Source organism: Grus americana, chromosome 3 (assembly GCF_028858705.1).
Source record: "Grus americana isolate bGruAme1 chromosome 3, bGruAme1.mat, whole genome shotgun sequence".
NCBI classification, from domain to species: domain Eukaryota; kingdom Metazoa; phylum Chordata; class Aves; order Gruiformes; family Gruidae; genus Grus; species Grus americana.
In genome coordinates, this window is record NC_072854.1 from 104,618,162 (window position 1) to 104,634,511 (window position 16,350).

The following is a 16,350-nucleotide window of genomic DNA, read 5'->3' on the forward strand; positions in this document are numbered from 1 at the left end:
GTTCAGTCTCGCAAAAATAAATTGTTCTCTTCAGCCTCTCCGCAACTTGGGGAACTTAGGCGTGAGTTTTCACTGGACTTGAACTGACTGTGTCCGAGCTTATTAAATGAGATGCAGCAATTATAAAATTCATCCCTTTAGCTGATGGCCACACAGATTGGTTTCAGAAAATACGGCAGGTTGGGAAGGGGGTGAGGAGGAGGAAGAGGAGAGAGAGATTCTGCAATATGAGGCTTTTGAACAGGTTAAAGGAATTGCTCAGTGACAGCAAGCTCAGTGGCCTAAATCATAGGTTGCATGGATACAGTCGTATTTCCAATGCCTGCCCTGCTGCGTTTCCTACCAGAGACAGGGCATCGTTCTGATGGAAATGACTTAAAGTTGCTCTTTTTTCATTGAATTACAGTTGGCTTCCTCTTTCCAGCCTAGGTGTTGCAAAGGTCCTACTTCTAGCTAAATGACAAATTAACCAAACCGTTCTACATCAGCAGTGTGGCAGGTAGGAAGCTGCAACTTACTAAGAGCAAAGATTTAGCTACAGTAGTCACAAAACCAAAATTGCACACTCATAACTGAGTTGTGTGTAAATAAATAGTAGTTCCCTTGCACCATCGAGAGCAGATCCACAAGTGTAACATGCTTTGAAAAACCCACTGCTACTGAAGTTTTCTTCAGTATATACAGTTTGCTTCATTAATGCTCTGTTTGCCTAACACTCTTTTCACTGAAGAGTTTATTGTTGTGCTGTCTAATCCTGTTTCTTGCTACACATGCCTCAAATATTTTTTAAAAGAACTGTTTCCCTATTCTTTTATGTAATGTTAAAATTTCAGTCTGAATGCTTCATACAGGAATAAATTTATTTTCACAATATTGCTGTGAGGTAGAAGAGTGTTAATACACTGCCTCCAAAAAGAAGGTGTGGTAAAAGCAAAATTTGGTTCAAAAGCATTTGCTAATTTTGAATACTCAATGCTGGGGTGCCTAGGACTTTTTTTCTCTTTTTTGCTTTGAAGTTCAGTTTGTGTTCGGCCTTTTGATAGTGCTTATTTCAGTAGCTGTCTTCGGAGTATCCGTTGTAGAGAACTCTCTTCTGTCTTAAAATTCTCTTTCAGGTCTTGACATTCTCCTCGTGGGCAGAGTGCCATCTGCACTACAACCTTAAGAATATTATTTTTCAAAATTATTTCATACAAAAATGCACGCTGGACTCCATTGCAATGTGATATGCCATTGGTAAAAGTCACACAGCCTTTTACCCCTAGTTTTGTATCGCAACGATGGTAGTTCTCAACTTCATAACTTCTTTCCCTATCTTATTGGCTAATATTTAACCGAATGAATGTGATTATTTTACAACTTACCTATCTAAGTGTTTAAACTTTTGTGCTGACTGAGAGACTTGAATTTATCTTAGCTGATTCATTCGTGGCATTAAAATACAATACGTTTAATCTAAAAGTCAAAGTCTGTAAGATCAAAGATATGGAATCTTGAAATCCAAACCAGAAGGATCATAAATTGTAATTCTCTTTAATGACCTATGTACTATTCCTCAGTGTAAAATAAACAACTGCAAAGTCTTTTCTGGGTTGTTGGACATACTCTTCCATTTATGAAGGAACATGCGCGGTGTTCTAATTAATTTCTTTGTAACCATTGCAACTTCAACGAAACTGAGGTAGGGGAGCTACCAGTGCACTTAGAAGGCAGGCTTTGTCTATGCAAACCCCGTGTCTGTATTTTACAGAGATAAAATGGTCAGGCCTCCATTAACTTTGGAAGCTACTTTTGCCAGCCTGCCAGACATACCAGTTCTGGCAGAAGAGACCAATACAGTTTGTAATCAGTTGCTTAAATTCTTCTCTAGGTTGTAACTACTGGCGTTTCCATGAAAAGTTCGGTTCTCTAAAACCAGTGGCTAGTAAACTAGTTGCAAATAACGAATGTGCTCTTATACACTTCTTCCTTACTGTAAATATGCTTTTTCTATCTTGTCCTCACAAGTATTTTTGCAGTTTGTTAATACACAGGCCGATCCCTACTTATTCTACTTTTAAAACCCAAACTCTTTGTAGATTTTCTTGAAGGAATAAACAAATGTGTTAAAAACCATAACATCCACCCACGCATTTTTCCTGTGCTAGCTGGAACTGTATAGCCTTGACCTTTGTAATGTTGAACTTCCTTTTATTGCAGGATGGATCTAAATATCGAAACTTCCATTAAGTTAAACAAATAAATCAAGTGTGTCAGCAGCAGGAAGAAACATTGTCTCAGGGGTCCTAGGGAGAGGATAAAAGGAGCCAGTAGATAAAAACTGAGCAGAGAATATCTGGAAAATTGCACCACCAACTTTTAGGATCAAAACTAAATTCCTGCCAAATATGTGTATAATTTTGCACGTTTGTAGGCTTTGACTTGCACGTTCTGCTGTGCTTCACATTATTCTGTTCTTACGCTGATGGTGACCACTCTGGGGCTGTTTAGAACAAGGAGGGACTTCCTGAGTCAACAAGTCTTGTACCTTTTTGTACAGCAACTGAATTCCACCAGTAAAGCCATTAAAAATTCGCCACCATCTTCCAGCCTTGTGGGAAAACCCAGTTTGCTCTTTTGCTTTTCATGTGTAGTCAGCTAATACCTGGTCTATGTGCCTTGTAGCCCATTTTTTTTCTCTGATGCCAGTGTTAGCTCCAGTTGTTCTTCTCTAGCATTCCTCTTTTTCGTGTATTTTTAGGGAATAGTATTTCCACTGAGCCTTCACTTGGATAAGCTAAACAAGCCGGGCTCCTCCAGACCCCTCTGTCCCACACCAGGCTTGCTGTTTCCCACGTTGTACTAGCCCTTTCCTGAAATGTAAATCTAAATCTGGTCGCAGGTGAGCTGCAGTCACTGCCAAAGCTTCCTGGCCTTTTCTGAAAATACCTGACGCCTTACACAGGCTAGTTGGGCACGTTACACCTGTGACTTATATCCTGAGTAATTCCCAACTGGTGAATTTTCTGGTTGTGGCATAGATTTTTATTAATTCTAAAGTATGCGATCTTTTCTTGGGTCCTTCAGTTTGTTTAGGAGTATTTGGAAAGTATTTTGCAAACTTCTTGTGAAGCGCTCTGAGCATGATAGCATCTGTTTTCATAATTTATTATTTTGTTTGGGGGAAAGCAGGCTTATTTGTTGAATTTTGGAGTTCAGTGATCTTGGATTTAAAATAAAATTGTACTAATCAATCATTTGTATGACGTTCAAGTATATCTCACACACCATTTACAAAAGTAACTTATTTACTGGGTTTAAAGAGCAGAATAAGTTTTACTAATCCCTTTCAGAGATTTCCTGTTCAGTGTATTAATTGCTTGAAGATACAGACTGATACTTTTAAAAAAAATCTTGTTTTTAAAGGTGCAGAGCAAAGAGCAGATACATACCTTGAAGGAAAAGACCAACTGGGAGGTTGGTTTCAATCCTCTCTATTAACTAGTGTGGCAGCAAGGAAAAAAGCACCATATAAGTAAGTGAATGGATTGCAAACACATTGCTAGTTCATTTATTAAATATTGGGCTTTTGATAGTGTGGCAGTAAAGTGTTTAAACAAGAGAAATCAAGCCGTTATTAGGTATATGATTTATGTTCTTACATTTTCAATATAAAGTTTTTCTCAGGTTAGATTGTAATGGATTTATTAATTAATAGATGTTTCTTTCTCAGCCACTCAGGTATGTCGTATTACACTGTCAGATACAGGTCTGTTCTTTTGCCATCTCTCTCACTCCTGTAACCAAGGGGGTTATTGCAGGAGGCGCAGCATGAAAACCTCTTAAGATCATTGACTTGTGAATTGAATGTTAGGCTGTAAGGAATTCAGAATCACTCTGTGCGTGTCTTACACTGGAGCTGTGACATCCTATTTGTCCCCTTGAAGACAAAAAGCATAGAGAATGGTAATGCGGGTCAGTTGGAGGAGGTTGTGCGATTTGAGGAAATGTATTAGCGTAAAGAGTAAATACTGCTTTAGTCTTTAATTCATCTGAAATACGTATGCCCTGGATATCTGCAAACAATCTGTTGCTCACATGGCAAAATTAAATTATGAAAATAAAGCTGTATGCACTGCTCGGATGGCAGTGCAGCGTATTCCTGGTTGGTTGAACTTGGCAGATGAAGCCTCAGACTTAGCAAAATACAGGATTTTTGTACGTTTTGACCTATGAACATCCTTATTAGAAATATATTCTTCACGTAATTTTTTTTTTCTGGGATTTTGTTTTCACTGAATTTTTTTTCTTCAGGACTCTGGTAGTTCATGGATTTACTCTTGGTGAGAAAGGGGAGAAGATGTCTAAATCTATTGGCAACGTGGTTGACCCTGACGTAGTGATCAATGGAGGTGAAGTAAGTCAAACTCTTGAGTTTCTTAGAATCGCTAGTTAAAATTTTTCATTACCAGATTCTGCAGCTGCCTCGTGGCATGTTTTTCCTTAAGCAGCTGTCTTGTAGCAGAACACTGTAATGCTTTTCTAAAGACTTTGGCTACACTGCAATTTCATTTGGCTGGAATAAAAACCTTGAGTCGTTTTGCTTTGGCTGTAGTGCCTAAAAAAAAAACCACCCCACAACCTTTGTTCTGAGCGAAAAGAATACGCATTATATAGGTGTGGAATGGTTATTTTTAACTTGGAAATCTTGTTGATGAAATGATGGGGGGATTAAAAAACAAAATTAAAAAATTAACCTTTGCTTTCAAATTGACTGAACCCTGCAAGCTGAGCCTAGCAGTACAGCAGCCAGAACAGGGGCTGCACCCCAGCAATCTGTCTGCTCTCAGCCTGGGCTGTTTATTGGCTCTGGGAACTTGCTTCATTCTGTGGTTTGGGGGGGTTGCACTGCAGGTGATACTCTGAGTTTTTTCCCTCCCCAGTCCTGCTGTTGCTCTTTCTGAGACTGCTAAACAGATTTTGCAGCACTACAGACAAAAGAATCAATCCTCACGAAGACTTAGCTTATCTGATTCAGTAACACAGCAAGAGTCTCTATTCTTTCAAAATGGAGAGAAGCCGTTTTCAGAGTTGAAAACAGGGTGGAAAACAGTCTGAAGGGGGGAAAAAATGTAGTTATAGATATTAACATTGCTATTTTAATGTTAAGCATTCAAAGGATTCAAGGCTGTAAGATGAGTTTATCTCAACTTACCCGAGTTCTAGCATTGCCTGTACGCAGACTGCTGCGAGTATATATTGTAGCCCTGGCTTAACAGTAAATCTTGCTAAAAGAGGGCGAAGGCCTCCAAATACAGCGACCTTCTGGGCGCGCTCACAGGTATGTTCATGGCACTGACGGCGGGGAATTGCTCTGCTTGCCGTTTTGCAGGACCCCCAGCCGTCTCACTCGTGTGCCTTTCTGTCTCTACTTAGGATCACACCAAGGATCCTCCATACGGTGCTGACATTCTGCGCTGGTGGGTGGCAGAATCGAATGTTTTTACTGAGGTGTTGATTGGGCCCGTTGTACTTAACGCTGCAAGAGATGATATCAACAAGGTAAGAGCCAAATATGCCAACACTTGTCATTCTAATGACAGGTCCTCTTTATATGTTCGGGTTTGTGTTGACTGAGTAGAATTCATTGCAAAGTTTAGCCAGTCTTCTCTTTACTTTTCCATAGGTCCCTTTGGCGTGTGTTCTTCATGATGTTTTTGTAACTATTCAAACAATCATTTTGAAAAACAGCCAACTTTAGTTAAGTCATTATAGAATATTACCATTCTGTGTTTCATCTAAAGTGCAGACCATTAACGTTTAATTTTTCTGGTTCATTCCTAGCTTCGGAATACACTACGCTTCATGCTGGGAAACGTGGCTGGCTTCAATCCAGAAACCGATTCCATCCCCGCTTCAGAGATGTACATCGTTGATCAATACATGCTGCATTTATTGCAAGATTATGGCAGCAAGGTAGGGGTAACATATTTAGATGAATATGTGTGTAATGTTTTTCATTGGTTATACCCCCTAAGGAAAATTCTTTAAGTATATGAGTAAAATGTATGTGTCAAATAGGCAAATCATGACCACAAAGGTTTCTTTGACGCAACGTGCATTCCTTAAGCCCGTTTCAACTTTTGAGAGGAGGGCTTTGTTTTCAACATTCTTAACTTGATTTTGACACAAACCAGTTTTTCTCATTCACCTCCTGCCTAGGGCCTCAGGTTAGAAGTCTTTAGAAATAGTTAGAATAGGATATAAAAAAACCCCAAAAACCTTGTAGAGCTTTGGGAACCTGCTGTAGTCCAAAACTTAGTAATTTCTGTCACTCAGAACCATTCTGCTGAATGGGTATAATTTCTGGGGTTCCCCCATCTTCTCCCCTCAAATTTGAATTGAAATTATTTCCTTGTCCTAATTGTTAACTGAATTAACTCTTCCCCCTCCCCCAACAACGTTTTAAAGAAAAGATTCTCCCAGACTTTGTGTCACTCATTACAGTTTCTGTAAGTTCAGGTTCATCAGGGGTTGTCACTGTATGCCACGTGATGGAAATTGATACAGCGTCCTTATCTCTTTCTGCTCCCTCTCCCAGGTTACAGAAGCATACAAAGAATATGATTATAGCAAAGTTGTTCGATTATTGCAAGCATTCTGTTCCAGAAACTTGTCTAACTTTTATTTCAGCATAATCAAAGACAGGTAAGTCTGTTCCTGCTGCCTTTAAAAGGGAAAAAAACAAGTTAGTGTGAGATGAAGGTAATAACACTCCAGGTGAATGTTGAGCAAATACAGGTATCTCAGAGAACATTTCAGAGTTGTGTGTTGTGCTTTAGTGCACTGAAGCACAAGGTGAAAGCTCCGCTGCTTTCAGCCGAGTATTTTTGTCACCACTGTGCTTCTGTATTCTGCCCGCTAGGGGTACTGAAGGTAATCACGTGTATCCATTTAAAACAAGGTAAAGTTTTAAAGATAGATTCTTGAGTCTGTATTTCTACCTAGAAGTGTGTACCTCTGGGTGCGGGGAGGTAGGGGGAAGGGCTTTTAGCATTTATCTGGGAAGCCCAAGGTCTTTTACTGGTATAAAAAAAACAGGTAAAGAATCCTAAGGATGTGACTGCTGGCTTTGTAAATTTTGAAGGGGCTGTTTCATGGAGGTACGGGGTTATACTGATCTTTAGTTTCCAGAATGCAAGTAAACGGGGGGAGAGAAAAAGCACTAATGCTTAATTGTGTAGATGAACCAGAAGAACGGGTTAGCAGAGCTGCAGGCTCAGCTCCCTGAGAAAAGATCCTCTTCTATACAAGTGAAGCAAATTAACATGCCACATACAAAATCTCCTATGACAAAATGTGGCTGCACATGCAAACAGCCTGTGGTACCTATACTGCTGTGCTTGCCTGGGAAGGGCAACTAGCAAAAGCTTTCTGTAGAAAGGCAAGCTAGGTCAGGCGTCAGTAGTTTCAACAGCAGTCTTGAAAGTGTGGTTCTTCAGCAAGAACAGCAGTGTGAACATAGAGATGCTTTCCAGCTTTCACCTCTGTCTTGCAGGCTCTATTGCGAAGAAGAAAAAGATCCTAAGCGTCGTTCATGTCAAACTGTGCTAGCAGAGGCTTTAGACATAGTAGTCCGATCCTTTGCACCAATTCTTCCTCACTTGGCAGAGGAGGTTTTCCAGCACCTCCCTTATAAGAAAGGTAAAGCATTGTGTAATTTCAAAGGATGACTTCTAGTGCACTGTTTAATTGCATAGTTAAAAGGAATGCAAATAGAGAGACATGCCATTATTTTATTCATTTAATAAACACTTGAATAGTAAGACACTAAATTAAAAATTCCTTTGTTTGCTTTCCTTTCCAGACTCAGAGGGTGTGTTTCGTACTGGCTGGATTAATGCAAGCTCAGCGTGGAAGAAGCCTGGTATTGAGGAAGCAATAGAAGGTGCATGTGCAATGAGAGACTCTTTCCTTGGGTCCATCTCTGGCAAGAATGCTTTGGAATATGAAGTTGTCATTGTAATTGAGCCTGGATTGCTCTTTGAATTAATGGAGGTAAAAGATGTGACTAAGAATAGTGTTGTCTGTGCAAAACCCACTAATTTCTGTAAACTTTCTTCTCCTTTGTGCTTGCCAGAAAGTCACAGACTAGTTGAGATTGTGTAGCCCAAGGCCCTTGCTCAGGCAGGGTCAAGCTAGAGCAGGCTGCCCAGGATTGTGTCCAGTTAGGATGGAGTTTTCAACTCCCCAACCTCTCTGGGCCACCAGTGCCAGTGCTTGATGGCCCTCACAGTTAAAAAAAAAAAAAAAAAAAAAAGTGGGTTTATGTTTTCTTGGAATTTCCTGTTTAAATTTGTTGCCTCTTGTCCTGTCAGCACTGAAAGCACCTGGCTCCATCATCTTTACCCCTTCCCACCAGGTGTTTATATACATTAATAAGATCCCCCTGAGCCTGTTCTTCTCTGGGCTGAGCAGTCCCACCTCTGAGAGATGCATACAAGAGATGCTCCAGTGCCTTCATCATCTTTATGGCCCTTTGCTGGACTTACACTGTAAGTTCACATCTCTTTTACTGGGGAGCTCACAACTGGACCCAGCACTGCAGCTGTGTCTCACCAGGGCTGAGGAAGACTCACCTCCTTCAGCCTCCTGCCAGCACCCTAATGCCACTGGGCACCTCTGCTGCGAGAGCATATTGCTGGCTCACAGTTGGCTGCTTGTCCACCAGGACCCCTTCTCTGCTAAGCTGCCAGTCAGCCCCCAGTGTGTACTGGTGCCTGGGCTGTTCCTCCCCAGGGGCAGGACTGGGCATTTCCCTTTACTGAACTCCACGAGACTGCTGCTTGCCTGTTTCTCCATGCTGTTGAAGTCACACTGAACAGTGCAGCTGTCTGGGTATCAGCCACTCCTCCAAGCACTGCATCATCAACAAACCTGCATCACCCAGGTTATTAATTAATACGCTAAACAGTCCCAGCCTCCATACTGACCCCTGAGCTGCACTGCTGGGGCCTGGCCTCTCTGAAAGCACCTGTTCCAGTGCCATGGGCAGTGCTCTTCCAAAGTAATCAGCTTTCTTGATGTGAGGGTGAAAGTAACTTGACAATTCCTGCAAGGGAACCTTGGACACTGCCGTTCAAGCCTGTACTCTTACTCCTGCCAGCAGTAAGCAAATTAGACTCTTGGTTCAGATCACCCACTGCGATTAGGAACTGCTGTCTTAGCATCTGTTTTAAAGAAGGGAGCATCTTAGAGCTTGCAGTGGTAGACCGCAGTTTTGATGCTGGATTTAAACATAATTATACACATGCATATATTTAGGCACACATGTGTGTAAACAAACTTGTGCTCTCTTTGTGACAAGGCTATGACAGCTGTTGCAATCACATACACAGTAATTCTACCCTTGCTTTAACATCTATGAGGAGAATGCTGAGGAACAAAACCAGGGTGCAAGTCTGAAACTTAACTCTCTTCCCTAGGCACTGCAGGCTGAAGAAACTTCAAGTGTTTCACAGCTGAATGAAATAATGATGGCTTCCCAGACAACTCTGCTGAGTGAGCTGCCTAAAGAAACACCTGCAGATGCAAACATCATCAAAGGGACCTTTCTGATTAACTTGGAAGGTAAGAGAATTATTCCAGGCAGGCTACTGTGCTAACAGCTGATTCTTTTCTGCACTACACCATACACTGTTGTTCACCTGTGGAGTCAAGTATGTGATCTACGCCACCTCAGTAATAATGCTTTCTTTAACAGGTGGTGATATCCACGAAGAATCTTCATATAAAGTTATAGCCCTCCCCATTGCCAAAGCCAAATGCCCTCGCTGCAGGAGGTACACTTCCCCTTCTGCAACCACTCCCTGCCCACGGTGCCTGACAGTCATTGCTGGGAAAGGGGGCAGGTGAAGAAGAAATGCCTGTGCACAAGCTACTCCAGAGTCCTGAAGTATAAAAAGCAGTGGCTTTTATGGTGGCCTGTAGAACCAGACGCTTAAGCCCCAGCCTGAGCAGATTATCATGTGTTTTGGGAGGAAACTTATGTATATATACCTAATTGTGTATATCACTTTTCAGCTTAATAAAGAGTGGTTCAAAATAACTGCCTGATTTACTTGTTTTTAGCAACCTGTGTTCTTTCAAAGTTCACTTCCATTTAAGTGAAACTCCCCAGTAAAAGACCTATTGGAACCTCAGAGAACCAGTCCTCTCTACACTGGAGTGCCTGTTCCTCTTGCAAAGCAGAAAAGAAGAAAAGGTGGTGACCACCATTCCCTAAGAAGAAGGAAAAGGCACAATGAAACCTCAAGTTTTATTTAATCAATTTACACAAATCCACAGCAAATTAGACACAAAATAGCGCTATGTACAGAGTATTACTTACAATACATTACAGATTTGATTGGTGTAGTGTGTCAGCTCTGATGTGATACTCAGTTACAGTAAAATCCTTTACACAGCTGTACCAGGATACAGGAATGTAATGCAACTAAGAAACAGTTTTGGTTTTCCTTGTGTTCCATGATGACCAAATCTCTAGCATATGCATTTCTGCAGAAGTTGAAGTGCTGTCAGGTAAGGTGGTACAGTCACCTGTAAAATCTTCCATCTTTCCCCTACAGCTGTTTTAACCTCAGTTATAGAAATTGGTATAGAGGTACCTAAAATGTAGACCAGGGCTGGCCACTTAGTATTCTTGACTCTGTAGGAAGTCAAACATAGCATCAAAACTTCTCAAGAAGCCTTCAGCAGCTACATTGAAGTGCAGGGGTTAGAACCTGGGGATGCTGAACAGGTGAAGGAGGCTGGGTAGAAGCAGCCACCACCTATGTAACATTATTTTTAGGCGGAGTCTAACCCTTAGATGACAGCAGCATGTGCTTCAGAAAGATAAGACCAAATTCTGTCTCCAGCAAGGCAGAATACTATGTATGTTTCTTACATATAATGCAAGAGGAACTGGTTACAAGATGGAGCTAGTAATTTCAGCTGACTTCAAGACAAAAAGAGTTTACACCAATTTCATTTTTCTCTCCTGGCTTCCTTTAGGTAGAAAGCAAACAGTACTAACTGATGCAAGAGAATCATGTTTAATACCACTCCAATAGTGAAGATACTCACTATGTGATTCCCTGTAGGTACCATAAATAAAAGTGATTTTTTTAAGGCTAAAGTCTGCAGTACTACAGCTCTTCAGTGAAGTTGGGTCAACTATTTAAGCAGTTTTTGACTACAAGTTAACATGTGCAGAGATTTATAGCATACTACCTCTTCTACAGTGAAGATGGGGGAACAATCTTACAGCAAGACATCCCTTGACCTACTTAAACTCAGTGGAGCTTAATAATAAAGGAGAAAGATGTAAATCCAGCTTTAGCTGAAGCCCATACCCTGGAAACAAGAGTGGGAGATCTGGATGAGTGGGTATTTGTGTCTGGAGAAGTAGATTCTCCTTCCCAAGCTGTTTCTCAGTGTGGGCTGTTCTCCCTTTGCGTAAGGCCCCAGCACGTTTCATCCTATGTCTGGTGCAGTCATCACTGTCACGTACAATGGAGTTACAGGGCATGAGCCCGACACCCGCTCTAGCTTCTGAGAAAGCAGGTCTGGCTTTACACGGTAACTTCAGAGACTGAAGTTTTTCTCAGGTGTAATTCTACAGCTTGTTTTGAAAAACAAATCGTACATGGAACATTGAAACCGCAGCTGCCAGCATGAAATACAGAAGTTCACAAGATGTGATTTTGTAAATAGACTAAACCTGCTGTCAAATATATCCAATTTAGACTACTGCAAAAAGCGCTCAAGTCGGAAGTAAATAACAAAGCATTTCAGATACTGACAAGTGTACTAGAAACTAAACATCTTTGTACTAGTGCAGAATTGAAAATATACTCCAATTTAAAATTACCTTCTGAAATTCTGGGATGGAGAGCACTGTTCTTGTCGTTGTTTAACAAGAGCCACACGGAAGTTTCTTTCTGCAAAGTTCAGCCTCATTGTGTAAAATGATGCATTGCACCACTCCATGGCAGAACTGTGCTAACCAAGGCTGTCATGACGAGATGGCTTCCACAGCCTCTATCAGGTTCAAGGCCAGGCTATACTGCCCATGATTCTCCGGTAAGTGCTCTATGACTTTGTTGACTAGTTTAGCTGTTGTTGCAATCGGCACTTCTACATTTTGCAGTTCCTGGGGGTCCTATGTAAGGGAACAAACACAGCATTAGAGTAATTTTACAGATGATCATCTGCATGTAAGCCCTCCTGAACTTGTCTAAAACAGATTACTGAGGTTTAACAACTCAATTAAGCTGATGTTTTGACCCATGAAACTGCTTTACCCTTCACGAAACATAACCAGCACAAGTAAAAATAAGAACAAATTCCTGTTTCTGTTAGTAAGAAAGGGCCGTTCAGATGTAATCTCTGTCTCGGTGAGCAGAAGCTTCTGGAAAAAAAAAAAAAAACACAACCAACCTGTTTTCCCAAATCGAGCTTAACTTACCATAGCTTTGAGCCAAGTACATAGTGTTGGAGGAAGCCTAGCGAGGAGTTCCATACCCTCCTTTGTCTGCGTATGAAGTAAAGCGAAGGCCAGTCTCTGTCCAGCCAGTATGAGCAGCTGTGATGCAAGCACTTCTTTGTCAGTCACCTGAAGAAAGGCCTGAAAACAGAAAAATGTCAGTAACTAGAAACCATCTCCGCACGACACAGCTCACACACACCTCCTCACTGGAGGCTTGAAAAGTTGTATCAAAAGAAGCTTCTGAATACTGAAAGGACAAACAGTTTTCAGACTGCTTGTGTTACCTGTTACTGTAATAAAGCACGTTATTTAAAGCTTCAAACAGCAGATGAGTAAACAAAGGCAGAGAATTACTCTGTACTTCACACAGTGATCAGCACAACCAGGAGATCTGTTCTACAGTTCAGCAACATATTCCTAATTTCCATATAATCTCATTTGCTTTTCCCCTCAAGAAAGCGAAGGATTTTCTTGTCCAAGGACTAGTAAACTTTGCCTAAAAGAAGAGATTACAGGGGAAAAAAAAAAAAAGATTCCCAAAACTATTTAATATAGTAAGGTAACAAAGGCGGTACTGGTTTAGACCAGCAGTTTAACTCCCTATCAATTTTCCACTACTTGCTATATGCAGATTCTTCTTGGGAAGAAGGAAAAATGAGGGTAATTACTGGTCTTGAAAAAGTACTTTTCCAGCCTCTGACTTTTTCAGCCTGGGGATTTTTTGAGCCTGATAATCCTTGCCTATACCCTTCCAGGCATCTTAGCTAAGTGAAAAAGTAATTTTAGCAGAATATCTGACATAACGATTTTAAATCAAGACAGCATTAAAAGCTGTTATTACCTCTTCACCAAGATGATCCATCCCATAACTATAGAGTTCACAGACATAATGCCTTTTGACCACGTCCTCAGAGATCTGAAGATACTGAGCCAGGTCCACAGCCAAAGTTGGCCAATTCTTCCCTTTTTCAAAAGGAAACAATTCCTCTTCAGAGACGTCTTTGGCCTCTTGTGATGAACACAGTGTTTGAACTGCTGCGCTCACAACTTTGACCAAGAACTTGGAAGCAAAAATTGCAGGTTACTTCAGTATTATTTGAAATTTTAGAAGTTTAAGAACTTTCAGTACAAAACTTGTATCTACCTGTTGTCGTATGGATAACACATTTGGATCCATATCCCCACTAGGTAGCAGCTGAATTGAAGTAAGGTCTTTGAAAAATGCATTTTTGCCCTAAAATTGAGAACCAAAGACAAGCCTCAGAGATACAGGGGAATACAAATAATCCATTTTGATCCAATACTAAGAAGCCTACTTATTTTTTACATTTAATTTGTACCACATCATCTATTTCTTTCTGAGGACAAAAATTCATATTGTAAGTTAAAGCCAAAGAACAAAACCAACTTTTGTTCATGCAATCATAACATGTCAAGGATTTGCTTTCAAACTTAAAAGTACCTGCCTGCTAAATTAGGTACCTGATACACTACCAGCTGGAGCTGAAGTCTGGATATTTTTTCTGGTCTCTGGCTCTAGACCAACATAGCAAGCATAATATTTAGGAAGAAATCCAGACTAGCTGATACAAAAATACACTGCATCTATTACCTACTGATATCCTTGACGCCACTTAATTTTAAGGTCTCTTGAACTACAGATTAATCAAATTTCAGGTAAACCCCTGAACGATGGCACATGGTAGCCCTTGTTTCAGCCCATCATGCTCCAGCAGTGATATACTCAACACCAAGCATCTCTGGCAGTTCTGCTCCGTACTAACACAAGGAGTAGGGAAACTAGTACAAAAAAAATTGCGTATATTAAAAGACAGTGATGAATGTGTAGGTCTAGGTAGTAGTAGGTAGGATAATGCTTTCCGCTAACAGATAAGCAAAACAGAAAGGCATAAGAACAACAGAACTTATCTATGATAAAATGCTAAAACCAGACCGAACTGCTTCATCAGAGTTTGCACACAGACAAGAACCCATGGCAAAAGGAGAGTAGTATTCTGCATTTATAAAGTTCCCGTAAATCATTAAGAAGAAATCTGTGCAGTATTACAGGACTAGACCATTTTCTCCCCAGCAGGAATTAAATGACAGTCTACACCAGTACTTTGTGTTTAAGTTTTTTTAGAATTGTAGCATAGCAAAGCTAGGAGAAGGAAAGCTCAATTTGTGGTACCTGCTTTGTATCAGGATCAAGCTCTGATTGGAGATATCCTGCATTTCAAATGCAGTGACTTTTCTTTAGTGGTTTATATGCATTAAATGACAAGCTGTTTATTCTCTTTGAGATGCTCAGAATTCTGGAATAATCATCAGCAATAATGGATACAACAGTGCACTAACATAACATTTCTGACCTTAAATATTTATATTTTCTCTGATCTGGCACTTCTCAAAGCAACTAGAAAAACCTGTCATCCAGTGTTCTTACCATGCAGCATTTTCAGGTCAGCTAATTATTAAGGAGCTGATCTTCATGCAGCTGAGGTCACTATAAATCTTTTATTCACAAGGAAAAGCACCGTTTGGGTCTCAGCCTGAATTCTGGCGACAACTTCATTAATGCACAACAGTGGACTAAATGTCTTTTGTAAAACAACGCATGAAATGTTTAAAGAGTGAAACTAGCATATATTATAGATACCAAGAGGAAGGATGCTTTCAAAAGACATACCTTGCTATCAAAGAGCGAAAGAGGCTTCACACTCTTCAGGGAAAACCTCATGATGGCATACAAGATAGTACATAACACAAACTGGTGTTCAACAAGCGGGTAGTGAATGCGTTTCTGCTCAAGAGCTAGTTCTACTATCGATACCGGTCCTTCTACCGACACCCAAGCGTCTTCGGTATCTAACACAGGAGCCTGCATTTCATCGCTACTAACATCAGCCTGCCAGAGCAACACAGAAAAGTGGTCACACACAAAATGGCACCTATATTGGCCTTCTATGCAAAAGCCATGGCTTTAATCACAAGTTGTCTGCAGAGAAATTAAAAAGAAAATTGCATATTGTCTAGAAGTTCATTAGTAATTTGTCTGAACAGTACAGAAATTACTATAACCGTGTTCTTTAAAATTAAATTTGAATTAGTTAGTTCCTTACTTTCTACACGAAAAATAAAAATTTACCTCTAGCAATGCTTGCAGGAGATCTGAACAGCAGCCAAGAAAAGCTGTCATTGCTGTGTCACCCATACCTACGTCCTGTTAACAAACACTAGGATTTAAATTGTTTCAGTTGGAATCAAAACTGGCTTTTATTAGCTCTATATGTTTGAGAAGGCAGTTGTTGACATAAAACACATCGTTAAGCTCAGTTTATTAACCTATTGTATTTAAAGGTAAACAAATATTCACTGAAATACAACAAAGAATTGGACATAATGGGAAAATTAGGAATAAAGCTAAACGTAGCCATTTCAATACTGTCTCTTTAAAGAACACTGAATTCCTCAAGTAATCACATCTAGTAAATCTCATTTAATGAGCATATCACTTGTCTTCCAATAATTTTTAACTAATGAAATTACACATGAAAAATAACAGTAGTTTGTCATGTTATAGTCTCAAGTGTACCTTCTATAACATTCAAAGTCATACTACTGTTCTAATTTGATTTGTCAGATAAAGATTAATTTATCTTTCTTAAAATTCATAACATTTTCTCTAGGGCTGCATTTTGAGTTTTTCTGAAACTTTCAAGAATAAATCACTAACTAGTATTAAAATTAAGGCATTTTTATTTATTTCTTCCCATTTAGACAAAAGTAGTATTACTTGCCCGTCTGCATAATCTGTCCTTTGGAGCTTTTCCAACCTG

The 16,350-nt window shown here is 40.2% G+C and overlaps 2 protein-coding genes across 5 annotated transcripts in view; one reads left to right on the plus strand and one right to left on the minus strand.

Moving 5' to 3' along the window:
* The window catches only part of IARS2 (isoleucyl-tRNA synthetase 2, mitochondrial), a 28,629-nt gene extending 18,545 nt beyond the window's left edge, over positions 1 to 10,084 (plus strand). Inside the window, exons 15-23 of the mRNA XM_054820164.1 lie at positions 3,406 to 3,514; positions 4,294 to 4,396; positions 5,416 to 5,541; positions 5,824 to 5,955; positions 6,581 to 6,687; positions 7,538 to 7,683; positions 7,847 to 8,037; positions 9,465 to 9,609; positions 9,743 to 10,084. Coding sequence (XP_054676139.1) covers positions 3,406 to 3,514; positions 4,294 to 4,396; positions 5,416 to 5,541; positions 5,824 to 5,955; positions 6,581 to 6,687; positions 7,538 to 7,683; positions 7,847 to 8,037; positions 9,465 to 9,609; positions 9,743 to 9,894 — 1,211 coding nt within the window. The 3' untranslated portion in view covers positions 9,895 to 10,084. The remainder of the gene's footprint in view (positions 1 to 3,405; positions 3,515 to 4,293; positions 4,397 to 5,415; positions 5,542 to 5,823; positions 5,956 to 6,580; positions 6,688 to 7,537; positions 7,684 to 7,846; positions 8,038 to 9,464; positions 9,610 to 9,742) is intronic.
* A 199-nt stretch (positions 10,085 to 10,283) lies between these two features.
* Positions 10,284 to 16,350, minus strand: part of RAB3GAP2 (RAB3 GTPase activating non-catalytic protein subunit 2) — a 52,094-nt gene continuing 46,027 nt past the window's right edge. For all 4 annotated transcript variants that reach the window (XM_054819963.1, XM_054819964.1, XM_054819962.1 and 1 more), the window contains 7 exons: positions 16,312 to 16,347; positions 15,660 to 15,734; positions 15,201 to 15,419; positions 13,656 to 13,745; positions 13,353 to 13,571; positions 12,491 to 12,649; positions 10,284 to 12,184 (listed from right to left, as the gene is read on the minus strand). In XM_054819963.1, the coding sequence (XP_054675938.1) occupies positions 12,038 to 12,184; positions 12,491 to 12,649; positions 13,353 to 13,571; positions 13,656 to 13,745; positions 15,201 to 15,419; positions 15,660 to 15,734; positions 16,312 to 16,347 (945 nt within the window). In that variant the 3' untranslated portion in view covers positions 10,284 to 12,037. The remainder of the gene's footprint in view (positions 12,185 to 12,490; positions 12,650 to 13,352; positions 13,572 to 13,655; positions 13,746 to 15,200; positions 15,420 to 15,659; positions 15,735 to 16,311; positions 16,348 to 16,350) is intronic.